Raw genomic sequence first — 16,151 nt, 5'->3', positions numbered from 1 at the left:
ATAAGAAATGTGAAGAATGAGATCTCTGATGTAGGAGGGTGATGGTTTTCAACCAGGACACCCTGCAACTCCTGAGTCACGATTTGTGAAATGGGTCAAGAGCAACATTTTCTAACTACTTACATCATTTAAGATAATAGCAGAAATTCAATGATTTAATCATATCACCCAGCAGAGGAAGGACTGATGTGACCTCTAGTTCTCCAAGGACATTACAAAAATGCAGGTTCAATCATCAGCATCTGTCATGCTATATAAAAGCCATCAAGTAAGAAGGTCTTGGAGGTAAAAAGTGCAGAAATTCTAGTGGAGACCTTGGTAATTATGTAGTCTAAAAGAACAGGTCATTAGATAGTGACCTGTCCTTACCTACTGGCATAATTACCACCCCCAAAAAACTCGATCAGTTATCATTTCCTGACATTGTACATGGGTCTTGATTTTCTCAACACAGAAAATAACATATGTATGGGGCACCTGGGTGGCTCAGTTGGTTAAGTGTCTGACTCTTGATCGCAAGTCTTGATCTCAGGGTTGTGAGTTTAAGCCCCACATTGGGCTCCATGCTGGGTATGGAGTCTACTTAAAATGTATTTATTTATATATCATACATACCTATAAAATATATAAAATTATATATAATATACAATATATTATATATACACATAAAAACGTATATACTCGTTTTCTTAGATTTAATAAATCTCTTCAGAAAGTCATATCAAAGTCTTATCAAAGTTATATTATTGCTTTAAAAAGTGTTTACCAAAAAAACTGCTCATTGTAGAAAAATCATAAAACCTTGAGAATCAAAAAAAAAAATTATCACCTAAAAATCATTACTATTATGTCACTATTAATACACATGTATTACATATATAATAAATACTCTATATTAAATATTTATCGCACATGTTTACAAAAGTATACTTGCACATGTTTTGTTTGCTACTTGCTTTTAAAATTTTATTTTTTCATATACTCAATGTTAGTATCAGTCTAATACATCATTTTAAGGGTGCAAAGAATATATGCATGTTCCAAGAACCAGTTAACCAAGCCACTTAAGCAAGTTTCATTTTTTTTAATGATACTAATCTTACTTATCACTAACATACACATTCCTAGGTATACTCTTTAGATCAGTAGGAGAGACTTCATTTTTATTTTTTAAACCTGCTTTAGAATGCTGACACATACTGCTAAGTTACCCCTCAGAAAACTTCCCCTTTCCTACCAGCATACATATATTCTCATTTTACTACACTATCTCAAAACTGGGTAATTATCGCTATTTTTTTAAACAATTTGATAGATGAAAATGAGGTCTTTTTCCTATTGGAATTTATATCCTTTTATTCTTTAATACAGAAACGTGTGTGTTTCCTGTACCAACAGGCCATTTGCTTCTCATGGATTTATTTCTCACTTTATTTGCCCCATTTTTATCTGGTATGCTTATATAACTTTCTCTAATCGTCTTATAGCATCTTTACTCCTTTCAGGTTAAGAATATTTACCCCACTGCCTGCTGTTTATGTTGCCAATCATTCAATTAAGCTTTTCATTTTTAAATTTTAATTATGTTTTTATAATAATACATATCTTAAATTTTGGATATTTATATATGTGATATGTTCTCTTATCCGTACAGGGTTTTATGTCTGCTTGAGAAAGACGTGCCAAAATAGGAGATATACAGCAGTCTTCCAGCCTATTTCATATATTACTGAAATTTCAATCTATGCCATCTGGTATTTATGCAGCTGTAGGACAGATATAAGTAAATATTTCCTATATTATGGAGTAGTCTTAAAACTTTTTAAAGCACACCAACTCAAAACTGAGGCATGGAGATCTCTATCAATAAAAACATCGCTTTACATTTTTGTCTGTGTTATAATTGGCAACACTGCTTCCTGTAACAAACAGCATGTTTTCTCCTTGCATGAAATACATGTAGATACAATGCCTTTCCATCTCACCATTTACTCCAAACTTGTGAATGTGTTTTCCCTTGCTTTTTCTAGAGAAGAGATTAAATATTATTGCTGTGAGTTGATCGTCATCAATATTTCCTGGTGTATAATCTCAGAGTGTGAGTGAACTTGGTGCATCTTACATTCATAATCAAATATCTCTATACTTTCTCTCCCTTAGAATTCACCAGCTTTAGTTTACTGATGTCCTATGACAAGTGCACTTGCATACTGCAAAACTGGGAACATGCACTGTTGAGGATGGAATGTAAATTATGTACACAAGAGGCAGATGGCATGCCAAAATATGCTCCAAACAAGAAACGATAATAAAACTGAATGGTGAAATAAGAATTGATCACTGTGGCAGAAGAGCAAAAATCCTACTAATAACAAATGCTAGAGGAAGAGCAAAAATCTCCTATGAGAAAAGAATCCAGTGTCTCAGTGGATAATTTGCTGAAATAAAGGACAAAGTGGTGAAGCTGCGGAGCAAAGTACCAAACATAAATGAACATTTTCTGAAGTGAGTCACATACTGGAATTTAGTTTGAGTGAGTGTGGCAGCACCGTAAGAGGAGCAACCATCCACTCACCTCAGCGCCTGGCTGCTCACATGCTTGTGGAAGGAACAAAAGAACAAATGAAGGCATATGAATAAATCATCAAAACGAAAACCCTGATGACTAGGTATGACATTGGAGTGGTTACTCAACCTTTAGGGTCAAGCTGATGTTGGAGGGATTATTTTTTTTTTATATATTTCCTGCAATGCTATCTTCCCACAGCTCCTCAACTACCGAATCTAGAAACAGCAATAAACAGTTAATAAAAAATAATGTTAGTTACTATATGCAAGTAACTTATGTAGATAGACATCTGGATAATCAATTGCATTCAAAAGCACACCTCATTACAAAAAGAATGTGTTTTGGTTTTCTACTGTTGAGTAACAACTTACTACAACCTTACTGGCTTAAAACAACACCCACTTATATCTCACAGTTCTATAAGTCAGAAGTCTGTGTTCGGGGGGGTTCTCTCCTTAGGGTCTCACAAGGCCAACATCAAGGAGGCAACTGGACTGGGGTTCATCTGGAGCATGGGGTCCCCTTTGAGCTCATTCTGGTTGTTGGCAGAACTCGGTCTCTTGGATTATGGGGCTGTCAACCCCCTGGCTGTCAACCGGGTGACATTCTCAGCTCACAAAACCCACCCACACGCTGTGCCATATGGCCTTCCCTACAATAGGGCAGTGTGCTTACAGCCACAGGATATTTGCTACAGCTTAGAATGCCTCTGACGTCTCCCATCCCTGACCTTTCCACCTTCTTTCAAAAAAGCTTATTACCAATATCTGCTGTGTATAGTCAGACCCACTAGGATAGTCTTCCTTTGGTTAATTTAGAATCAACTGATTTGGGGATGGTAACTATTATGAAAAATCCCCTTTGCCACAAAAGGTAACAACAATCATGGAGTGACATTCTGTGATATTCAGATTCTTCCTGCACTCCAGGGGAGGGGTGTTTGCAAGGCCTGTACATCAGGAGATAGATAATACTGGGGTCATCACAAAACTCTGCCTGTCACAGCCCACCAGCTGGCTGACACCCCCACTCCCATGCTTCACTTCCTTCATGGATGCAAAATAGCAACTCTCTTTCTGAAGTCTCCCACGAGTGTCACTGCAATGCAGCACCTGCTCAAGGTCCCAAAGCTCACATCTGAACCATGTAAATGTGGTGCAGAAGAGGCTCCTGGGTGCAGTCCTTGAACTGCAGCCCTGGGGCCCATTTCCCCTCCACCTGTCGACCCAGGGAACCAAAGAGACAAGCCACCTGCCCCAATACCCCAAAACACAATGGTGGGAAAGGCGCAGCATAATGGCCATAGAGATTCCAGTTGGGAGAATGGAGAGTAAATAGCAATAGTTTTGAAGTCCAGCAGAGTAAATGTTGGATTTCTCTGGACTATGTTTCTAGTTTGAGGAAAAACCCTCTGTCAGGGTGGGCTTCACCTTGACATTCTTGGTGCTGCTCTAGGAGTCTTTCTTCCCTTCTTTGAAAGGTGACATATGTTTGAAGTTGGGCAGTTCTATCAGATAGCTCCCACCACAAGAATTTTGGGCTTCTGGTGACATCTTCTCACTAGTATTCTGACCCTTCCAGTCCACATTTCAGGTATTCATTACAGCAACAGCTCCCTTTCAGTACCAAAATCCGCAGTGCTTTTCTAACTGCTGTGGAACAACCACCACAAGTTTAGCATCTTAAAACAACACCCATTTTATAAGCACACAAAGCCAGAAGTCCGAGCACTGGGTCCTCTGACAGGGTCTCCTAAGGTGCAAACAAGGTGTTGGCTGGGGCTGTGGACTGCACCTTGGCCAGGGTTCTCTTCCCAACTTGCTCAGGTTGGTGGCATAATTTACTTCTTTGCAGTCGTGTGACTGAAGTTCCCATTTTCTTGCGAGCTGTCAGCCAGATGCTCTGGGCTCCCCAAGGCTGCCCCTCTCACAGGCAGGCAGTACACAACATACCTGTCTGCATTCTTCCTGCAGGGCAGCAGTTCCTCTGGCCCATGCTTCCCCTTATTTCAGAGAGCTCACCTGATTACTCACATCCACCCAAGAAAATCTCCCTCTTGATGAACGCAAAGCCAATTGATTAAGGGCCATCTGCATGTTGCAAAATCACTTTTGCCACAGAATGTAGTTTAATTTTTTAAATTTTTTAAAGATTTTATTTATTTATTCATGAGAGACACACACAGAGAGAGGCAGAGACACAGGCAGAGGGAGAAGCAGGCTCTGTGCAGGGAGCCTGATGTGGGACTTGATCTCAGGACCCCGGGATCACTCACTCCCTGGGCCGAAGGCAGACGCTCAACCCAGGTGTCCCCAGAATGCAGTTTAATCATGGAACCACTATCCCAAAGGATTCACAGGTTCTGCCTACCTCAAGGGAAAAGGGATGTGAGGTGGGAATCTTTTGGTTCATCTCAAAATTCTGCCTTCAACTCCATTTTCCTTTGAATTTGGGTGCAATTGTATGTATGTCTTCATTGTAAACAAATCTATAGTTTATACCTGACACAGTCTTTGCCACAAATAAAAAATTAAGTAAATTATCTCATTTTAGCAAATTATTATAAACATGCTACAATCTTAAAATGGACAGTTTGTTTTTCACCTCTCTGTATTTGTCTGTTTTTAACAGAAATATGCTACTCATTAATCAAGTCTTAAGTGACTGAGATTTTATTATGCAAAACTTCTAAATGAAAGCAGAAGAGTAGCTGAAAGCAGAATTTCAGAAGTCAAAACTAGGTATTACTTACATTATTCATCCATTCTAGTTATTGCAAATTTATGTTACACAGAAAAAGCTGAAAAAGTTTGGCAGGCAGCTCAATTTGAACACATTTCACTAACATTTCCATTATGTCTATTTATGCAGTTCCATCATGATTGGTTATGAATTTTCATATATAAGTATGCTCAATATTGAAATTATACTAACAATAATCACATTTCTAAAAAATTGAGTGATTATTTTTAGAGTAAAATCAATGACTTATAAAAAGTGATGCAGGGGCACCTGGGTGGTGCAGTCAGCTAAGTATCCAACTGTTAATTTGGGCTCAGGTCATGATCTCAGGGTCATAGGATCAAGCCCCACATCCAGCACCATGCTTAGCGGGGAAGTCTGCTTGAGTCTCTCTTTCCCTTCTCCCTCTACACATTCTTTCACTTTTCTGTAATTTATTAAAATATAAATGTAAAAATATGATGATTTGAAAATATGTTTCTATTTCCATCCATTAGTGTCCAGAGTAGTATGTTCCAGAGCAGAAGTCCCTTGTTTAATTTTACATGAGTCTAATCTTCTAGGTCATATGAAAGTGGTGTACTATATGATTTTAGCATGTTTGTATAAGATGTAGACATAAGATGCAGCAGACAGGACAGAAAGATCAAAATTCAGTTTTTAAAGCACATAAACCACTGCTGACATATTTGAGCTACATGAGTGACATGTAAGTGCTACCTATTGTTATCACCATCTTTATCATCATCATCTTTAGACAATAGAAGCTCTGTCCATTCCTTACAAGTGACAAAGCTATCAACAAGAGAAAGTATGAACTCAGGTCTTCAATCCTTGCCACAGTAGTGTTCAATCTCTAAGCATGGAGTTGAGGGTGTGCAGGGAAATCCAGTTAACTTCCTGCATCTTTTCTTATTCTGTTTCAATTCACACAATGTTTGGGATTGGAATAGATGGTCCCTAAACTCTTCTGTAATATCTAAAAATATAAAAAACATAAAGCAGAATCAGGGGATCCCTGGGTGGCTCAGTGGTTTAGCGCCTGCCTTCAGCCCAGGGCTTGATCCAGGAGTCCTGGGATCGAGTCCCACATCAGGCTCCCTGCGTGGAACCTACTTTCCCTCTGCCTTTGTCTCTGCCTCTCTCTTCTCTCTCTCTCTCTCTTTCATGAATAAATAAATAAAATCTTTAAAAAAAATTTTTTTAAAGAATCAGACCTATAAATACAACAAATGAACTGATGGGGAGGTGGGTTGGAGGCTGGGCAAAATGGGCAAAGAGGGTGGGAGGTACAAGTTCCCAGTTAAGGAATAAGTCACAGGAACAAGAGGCACACCATAAGGACTACAGTCAGTGATACTGTAACAGGGATGTAATGGGGCAGATGGTAGCTACACTTGTGGTGAACATAGCATCATATATAAACTTGTCAAATCACTAAGTTTCATTACCTGAAACTAATGTAACATTGGGTATCAACTATATCAAAAAAAGACATCATATGGTCCCAACACGAGACCTTTTGACAGATTTTGGAATATTGTTGAGTATGCTATAGGCACCTCTCAACACTGCGCTGGGGATACTACCCAATAAATGTCAACAACCAAGAAAAATATCAAGAAACCAAGAAACATCAAGGTGGTTTCTTATTATTTGAGTAAGACAAAGCTGCCATTGATTTCATACTTCTAATCTTTACTCTGTGTCTGTGGGTGTGTATGGAGTAAGATTATAGAGATATACTTTAAATATGAATATTATATGTATTATATAATATTTATAAGATAGTATATTATATATAAACTATATATATGCATATAATATATATTATATAAGTTCTATACCTGTCATCATCAAAAAAACAAAAATGTAACTCAAAATACTCTCTTAGCCACCAGCATCAAATAAAACAATCCCATTTGGGGAACTTGAAACTCCCTAAATAGAATTCCTTTGTTTCCTCATTTAGAGTCCTTAAAATGACCCAAACCACTCATTTTCTGAGTGGCAGCACTGATTGAAGTTCACTTCTTGTTGTTTTGAAATTTTCATCTCCTATCTGGAATACTTTGATTTTAATCGAGAAAGACTTAGTCCATAGTGAACCCTTCATCACAGAATGACTTTGATTTTAGGCATATACAGAATTCCACCCAGTGTTAGCCCCCCAAAAAGAAAAAAAAGCAGAATATCAAAAAGCTACATGGCAACATGACACAGAGGATAAATTTATTCTAATTGAAGCTTATTGTAAAACTTATGAGATGATCACAGAAAATGCTATTTTAATACTCTTCACTGAAATGAGAGTGATAATCCATCCACTGCACAAGAACATAAAAGAATGGGTACTTTCCTCATACAGAGGAAGAATGTCATGTTTTTTTTCTGAATTCAACATTGAAAAGTCCACCCACATGATGGAAGACCTGCAGACCATTTACGTGCATGCATGAAAACTCTATCTTTTAGCCCATATAGAAGTATTTCTAATGGCATTTACACAGTATGATATAATTCACCATTTCTTGAATCAGCAGAATTTTAAAGAATTATATAACTCAGTCACTGCTAGAATTTAATTGAACCTTTGAGGTTTATCAGTCCTTTCCCTACAAAACACAGACATTCCCCTCCACCATCCATGCCATGTGCTGATCTGTTTTCAGAGGGATCACCCTTTATGCACAGCCTATATCCTCTATGGGAATCAACTCAGTTTTGGAATATCTCAGTTCCTATGAGCTAGACATGCTTTCCTAAATTTCACTCAGACGTTTCCCTACAATTTAACAAATAAATCTCACCTTTCAGACATTAATCCATATCACCAACATAAGTCTAAGGCAATTATCACATTTTGAACAACAACAAAATCTCTAAGACAAACACTTCTCCTTTGGGCTCGTCTCATGTTTCTAGCTGCTTTTACATCCTGGTTAACCTCTTCCAAATGATTACTCGCATCCTTGTTCATAAAACCCAAAAAAGAACAGATTATGTAATCTGCTGTTTGACCAGTGCAGCTTTCCCACGAGACTATCTTCTTTGAGTTATTTCACTTTCTTTAATATAAGCCGAGACTGCTAAGGTTCTTTTTAAATAATTGACAAAAATAAAAAGCATTAGCTCATACTGTGTTTGAATGGAATAAAACTTTAGAAAGTTCTAGGCATCAGGGTTCTTCTGCACTACTGTTGTTTTGGTTGATATTTGAAACATAAATATATAATTTCATTTTATCCTTATTACATTTTATGGTACAGTTTTGGCAAAAATTGAAGATTTTTGTGGTATTTGTAAAACCTTGATAACATACAGGTTAGCCCTTCTATATGTGTATTATTTTAATCAGGAATTCTCAACATATTATCACCCAAGACTGAGAAGAATATTAAGTATCTTTCACCTCTCACCAAAGGCAAAAGCTATTGGCTACTGTGGAGTGATCAGCAGTGAGGACATGAAATTTGCTATCTTGTAGCTTGAATTTCTTCCTACCCTAGTCAAGAAAATGACTAATTTTTTTTTTTTTGGCCCAATACCTTGCTGAAATAAAGATGTACTACCTTTAACATTTTGATCAACTGCTGAAATGAGGACATGATAGCAACATGCTGTTTAAATCTGCAATAACACTGGGAGAGATAATGCACTCCATGATGGTATCAAGTTGTAGAAAGATTGAGTGACATTTGGTACTTCTGGCGTCCTAGAATTCTCCAACTGGGTAATTAGAGAGGAATTTCAAGCCAAAACTATTCACTATATAAAATAATTGTCCAGTATATTTAATATTTGTGAGCTGGAAAAAAAAAGCACATGCTGTGCCTATCACCAAGAAATCTTGAGGATTTCAAAAACATTTTGTTTTTTCTATTTAAAAAATACAGTTTCAAAATACAAGATGCTGATTTCTTAAAGCTGAATTTTTCAGGATTATTTTTTTTTCATTTGTATGACATTATTAAACATGAGCTATTCAGGGTTTCTAAAGAACATTCCAAATATATCTATTAATATGACTCATTATTTGTTAGAACATAATTTCCTAAAATTGCTGTGCTTTGCACATAACTCTGGATATCACCCATTGTGCCATTTTAAATATTTTCTGAAACTTTTTCTATTTACTCTCTTCCCAAGCAATTCCCTCTCTTTGCCTACTTTAATTGGAACTCGACTGTCTCAGACCTATTTGCAATAAAGGGGACTGCAAGAGAAGCTTACTAAAGAGAGCCTGACCAAATATTTTTGTGCAGGTTTTTAAGATTGAAAGTCAAACTTCATCAGAGTCTATTTGAAGTCCCATTCACTTCATAAGAGCTAAGCAAAAGACAAGACAAATCATCATTTCCCAGTTGAACAGTGAACTGTCTTAAGGCAAGGCGATGATGCCTGCACCAAAACAGGTAATCAAAATGTCATGTGTAACTCTCCTGTCACTGGATCAAAATGAAGGAAGGGGAATCTCAGTGATTTTAAGGACTTGTGAGACACACCCCAGTGTGCTCACACTGCCGGGACAAAAACCATTAGCAGTTGATGGGCCTTGCAGCCTAGAACCTACGTGAAGGACAAACAATAAAGTGCAGAGAATCTTACGTTCTTGAAAGGATGTGAAGAGCATCTGAAACCGGCTGTTCCGACTGCCCTCATCGGCCCACATGCGGATGACCCCAAGACCTGTGCGGAGCATGACGTCATTGGCCACAGTGCTACAGAACTTGGCTTTCAGGTCCCCCACTGAGCTGCTGCCGTCATACACAGCCACAAAGTTCCTTTTGCATTCGTTTGAATTCTGCATCTCATAGTCCAAGAAGCGTAAGTAAATCTGGAAGATAACAACAAAGATGCAGTCATTTCCTCAAAACAGAACAGGATTTCTCTTTAGTCTCACAAGGTAGTCCTGATGGCAATCAATCTTATGTTTTTTCCCCCTGTGGAAAGGAGGAGGTAAAGCTGTGCAACCAAGATCAAACTGTGTTTAGTATTTTTTTTAGGTGTTATTTTCCTTTCTTCATGCACATAAATGTATGAAAATAAATAAGATATATTACTATTAAAGGAAAACAGAAATGGTATCAGAACATGGTCTCTGATTTCACTTTGTTTAAATCATTTCACACAACCACAGTTTCATTTTTGAAGGAGAGCACAGAAAAGAAAGAAAGAAAGAAGAAAGAAAGAAAGAAAGAAAGAAAGAAAGAAAGAAAGAAAAGAGAGAAAGTAAGAGAGAAAGGGAAAGAGCTAATCTGTGACTGTTCTCACAATATAGAGTCAAGCCATTTAGTTAAGTCCACATAAATAAAAGTTTTATTAACATTTAATGAGTAAAAATTTCCTATACAACATACTACATAGATTATTTTTAAATACTCCCAACTACTCTATAAAGCTTTATTGTCCTATTCAGATGGTGAAACAGAGACTTGGGTGGCAGAAACTGGATGTCAGACAAGGTGTCTCTAACTCCCTAGGCTATGACCCTTCCACAATATAAGACTGCTGCAGACATGCTGTTTTATGATCAACAGATTTTATTGGACTCTGTTCCAATGTGCATTACAAAACCACAAGCAATTAATTCAGCCAAAGATAGGTTTGAAAAAAAGTCATCTGTCCATTCACCCACTGGTTCAACATTATCTACACTGTGGCCTCTGACTTTGTCCCAGACACTATTCAAGGCACCAAGGACACACCAGTGCCCAAAGGAATGAGGCTCAGTGTTGAAAGTGTGTGTCTATTAATCCATGACACACAGACCAATGTCATACCAACAGAAGGGACATAAAGAAAAAAAAAATCTGTGCACTATGAGAGGGATTTCTGGAATGGTTCTAAAACGAAGAAGGCATCCTTCACAAATATCTAAGTATTTTATGTTTTTGAACACGAAAGGCCACAGGCTATTTTCTCTCATACACCCCTCCATTAATGTAACACGGGCGTAAACTGGAGACATGTGTTCAACTAACAATACATCTCTTTCATCTCTATACTCATTTTTGTTTATTTATTCATAAACTATGAATCCCATAAAACAAACATTTCTCAGGTTCCAGATGTCTGCCTTACATTTAAAAGCTTCTGTATTTCAAATTATAAGAAATTTCTCTTGCACCCTCAATGATCTTACTGAATTGGGCAGCAATCCTTGTTAATTTGACCTTCAAAATGGTTGTTTACATCTCTGCTGAAGGGTCTATAACATTTCAACCGTCTCCCAACTGGCCTGGATATGTCTAAGGTTCTAACTTTCCACTCCACTCCCAAAGCCCAGCCCCGTCAAAGTTATATTTCTAAGAAACAGATCTAATAATCACACTACAATCTTCAACTGGCTTCCAAATGGTTATAATAATAATTTTTTAAAAAGTTTAAAAATCATGAACTGGCAAATTTTTGTTCTTAGGTCTGAACATTTCATCCTTATTTTACAAAATGTCATCCTTTATGCACAGGACATTAGTTATATGTGAGTAACCATTCCTTATTCTCTGCCTACTGAGTTCTTCCTGGTTTTTCAATGTCCAATTCAATTGTCACAAGCCCAGTGCAAAATACTCACTGCTCCTAATCCCCAACCATAGCAGAATTTTCTCTGCATCTTCTATGCTAAAATATTATTTTGAATATATTTTAAGCTTTAGTTACTGGTTCTATGAAATTTTTACTAACACCATGTGTTCCTAAAACACTGGTGCAGTGGAGTACACCTTTTTGAATTTCAAGTGTTAAACCATGTGTTGTATATGTGAGGCACTCCATCAGAGTTTGTAAGAGGACATACCTGTGAATGATTGGTGAATTCTAGTTTGTTATTGATTTCATTTGTTAGCTCCCTATCAATTATTGATCAGGGTCCTATATGGCAGACTGTTCTAAGTGCTATAAATAATAATTACATAGACTAATTGGCATCTTATTATTTGCAGTAGGAAAAATCAACTGCAAAAATCCCCCAAACAAGGTCTTTCTAACATAACTCTGAAACGTCAGAGAACCACAAAACAGTCTGCTGCGGATTTTGTAAGAGAAAACCGACTAAAAGTGTGTGTCCCAAGTCAGGAAATACTCATATAACCTTGAGGAAGGAGGACAACAGAGAAATATGAAAAAATGGGCAAAAATTGAGAAAGAGTGGAAAGCCCTTGAGTTTCATTATGCTTTGCTTGGTGAGGTTTTCGTATACAGGCAATCTGTAACATTGCAGCTGGAGCTACTCGAAAATTTCCAAACACTTCGATGCTAACTTTAACTGCCATGACTACAGACGTAAAACATATGCCCTAAGAAAGTATGCCTATTCCTCACTTTCAGGTTATGTTTTATTTTATCAGAAGTTCAACTATTACTCACGTAATCCATCTGGGATTCTCTCTTCCCAACCAAATATTATGTTCCTGAAAACTATCCGGGAAATCCCAGAATGTCTCCTTTACGAAGGCAGATTTGAAAATTTCAAACCTTCCAAGTTTTCACCAACTACTTTGCTTTTCAAATTATCACATGGATTTATAAAAAGGGGATTGGGTCTTTCCAATGACCTTTGCCAGGAAGCTGAAGCAAAGGAGACCAAACAGCTCACTCAAGGGATGTAAGCAATCAATGTGAGAGACTTAAATAGGATTAAGATATCTAACTCTTGTTCTAAAGCTCTTTTCATCACCCCATCCTGGCTGAAAATAAACAGACTGGAACCTCTATAAAAATAAAAATACTTACAAAGTGTAGGTATGCTTATTAGGCAATATACACTTGTTAAATGCAACAAAAATCAAGTATGCATTTATAGTCTCAAATACAATACAATCAATCCAACAGTTTATTAGCCCTCAAAAGAATATGGAATCACAATTGTAAATATACAAAACTCCTAGTAGGAGAAAATAGTGAGTAGGGTACATAAAAAGGTCCTTTGGAATCTAATGTAAAGTAACCCCTCCCTCCAGTGTCCTTTCAAAGCTCTACAAAACCAAACACTCTGCCCACAGAAACTAAAACAAGTAATCATTTGACTAATTAAAGAAAGAAAGATATCCGAGAGCCTAACGTTTCCAGGTTGAGTGAGTCAGTGGCCCAACATGCCTGAAACATATTCAAAGTAGCCTCACATTGCCTGTAGAAGCCCAGCTTAAAATGCTAATTATTTATCTGCATCCTATTACTGGCAATAACTTAAGACATTGCGCTAACACATGATTTCGCTCAAATCTCTCAACAACAGACATGTGTTATAACCATTTTACCACGAAAAAGCCAAGATTGGAAAAAAACTAAGTAACTTTTTCAAAGTGATCCAAGCCCTCAAGTTAACAAATCAGTCTTGAACTCCCATCTGCCTGGTAGGTAGTTTGCCCCTTCATATGACCTGCGCAGACTCGTGTAATTTTTTCTTTTTAATTCTCACAGACTTATGTTCCAGAAAGAAAGTTATAATCTTAAGGAAAACCAACTGCAACAAAATAAATAAAGAAGCAAGCAAAGCCAAACTGTTTTGATTTTCCTACAGGGGCCAGGAAACATGTTGACAATCAAGATAAAAATGAGATTCACAGAAAATAAATGTGTCCCTCTGAAATAAATGGCTGTCTCAAATTTTCTTAAGTTTGTTTTATAGAAGAGCACTGCTATAGTTAGAAAGTCAATTTGCATATTCAGCCATGGTTTCTCATTCGACAGCTCAAAAGAGCATCCCCATTTTCCATACGAGAGGACTAATTGATATTCTTACAATGAAGTTCAATGACTGAGGTCTAAGCACCTTCTCTATTTAAAGGCCATTCTTGGTAGACAGGATACTATTTATAGAGAAAGTGAACAATTAGTCACTAGATTTTATGTATTCACTTCTAAAGCATTCCATTATTATTATTATTATTTTACTTTTTAAAATCATTTAAGACAAGAAATAAAATATGCCAGTGGATATTAGCTTTACTGGGTGCAGAGCGGTTGATGCAAAAGCCAACTATCCTTAGTGAGAAGAATGATCAAGCTTCCCTACACTAGCTTTAGGATACATCATATGAAAGCCTTCCTTATATTGGGATTGAAATGATATCTGGCCAGCTTAAAGCGTATGCCATAAGATCACCACGGGGGAGAATGCCACATGACATGGGTTTTATTTAAGGCAGAAAACCACAGAAAGCTCTTTATCTCTCTGCTGAGAAAAAGGGAAAATGATAAACAGAATCATATATAACTCCAGTAAAATCAGATTACAATCTCCTCTCAGTGAATCATTTTGATGCATTCTTCTTTCTAATCAATCACAAAGAGTTTGAGCTGACAAAATGATTTATTGAACAGGACCAGAGGAGCTTCAGAACACATAAGCAATTTCTGGCTGTATCTGTCTTCCAAATCGCACTAATAGAGCAGAATCCCTTTGGTGTACTTAACGCAAGTAAATTGAGCTAACAATTTACCAAGTAATATATTTACAAACAAACGTTTAATACCAACCTTTCAACCTGGTCCCTCCCCTCATGTCACAATGATATGCAGCAAACAGACACTGTTTGGGGCAATTATTTAAGATTTGCCAGAACAGTTTTCGCCATGAAAATACAAATTAAATGCACAACAGCCCAAGAAACGCTGTCCATGGTTCCAACACTACTCTCCACTTTGATAAATAAAACCACAGTCTAAAAGTATATAGGACAGGACTTGTGTGCTTGCTGTTTTACCTATGACTGGACATGCCAGGCCTTTAGCCATGATATCCCATGAATTTGGACGGTAACAGCACCCTCTTTATTCGGAGGAGAAAACCAGAACATCATACTCTTTTCTGAAATGTCCTAATGACACACCTTATAAGAAATCCCGATGAGCATACTAAAATGATTTTCTGGCCTACATCAGTGAGGATCAAAATATTTCAAGTCCATCTCCAAAATCTGATCATAAAAACTGAGATTTCAGTTAGAAACAAAGTGGAATCATGACATGTTCACTGGTGATTATCTGCTAAAAGTTTCATTTGGTTTACCCAATTTTTATTTTCATTTAGGAGATAATAAAGGCCGACTCAGTCTTTCGAACCCTAAAATTTACCATTGTAAGTGAGTTCAGTTACTACCCTTCATCTGTTGTGTTAGTTTTCTACTTGCCTCATAACAAGTTCCCCGAAATAGAGCAGCTTTAAACAAGACCCATTTAGTATCCCTGAGTTCTGCAGGATACAAGTAACTATGGGCTTGACTGTGTTCTCTGCTAAGGGTGTATGAGGCTGAAAACCAACGTTGCTTGCATTCTAGGACCAAGGTTCCTGTTTTCTTGATGACCATTTCCCAGGGATCACTTCGATCTCCTAGAAAACATTCTTACTTCCTCTGACTTCCTCTTTTACCTACAGCCAGAAAAAAGCCAGCTTTGGGAACACCTGGGTGGCTCAGTGGTTGAGCATCTGCCTTTGGCTCAGGTCATGATCCTGGGGTCCTGGGATCAATTCCCACAACAGGCTCCCCGCAAGGAGCCTGCTTCTCCCTCTGCCTATGTCTCTGCCTCTTTCTCTGTCTCATGAATGAATAAATTAAATTTTTTAAAGGAAGGAAGGAAGGAAGGAAGGAAGGAAGGAAGGAAGGAAGGAAGGAAGGAAGGAAGGAAGAAAGAAGAAAGAAAGAAAGAAAGAAAGAAGAAAGAAAGAAGAAGAAAGAAAGAAAGAAAGAAAGAAAGAAAGAAAGAAAGAAAGAAAGAAAGAAAGAAAAAGAGAGTCCTTTTAGAAGACTCATGTGATTAGATTAGGCTCACCTGGATAAACTTTTTTAATTAACCCAGAGCCAACTGATTGGTAATCTTAACTGCATCAGCAAAATCC

General features: G+C 37.3%; 1 protein-coding gene across 5 annotated transcripts in view; it reads right to left on the bottom strand.

The window, feature by feature from the left end:
• Positions 1 to 16,151, bottom strand: part of LOC129514432 (neuropilin and tolloid-like protein 1) — a 124,546-nt gene that overhangs the window by 33,959 nt on the left and 74,436 nt on the right. For all 5 annotated transcript variants that reach the window (XM_055332995.1, XM_055332994.1, XM_055332992.1 and 2 more), the window contains exon 7: positions 9,920 to 10,148. In XM_055332995.1, the coding sequence (XP_055188970.1) occupies positions 9,920 to 10,148 (229 nt within the window). The remainder of the gene's footprint in view (positions 1 to 9,919; positions 10,149 to 16,151) is intronic.

The sequence above is a fragment of the Nyctereutes procyonoides genome, unplaced genomic scaffold (genome assembly GCF_905146905.1).
Source record: "Nyctereutes procyonoides isolate TBG_1078 unplaced genomic scaffold, NYPRO_anot_genome, whole genome shotgun sequence".
NCBI lineage: Eukaryota > Metazoa > Chordata > Mammalia > Carnivora > Canidae > Nyctereutes > Nyctereutes procyonoides.
This window is presented reverse-complemented; position numbering and strand designations above follow the sequence as displayed.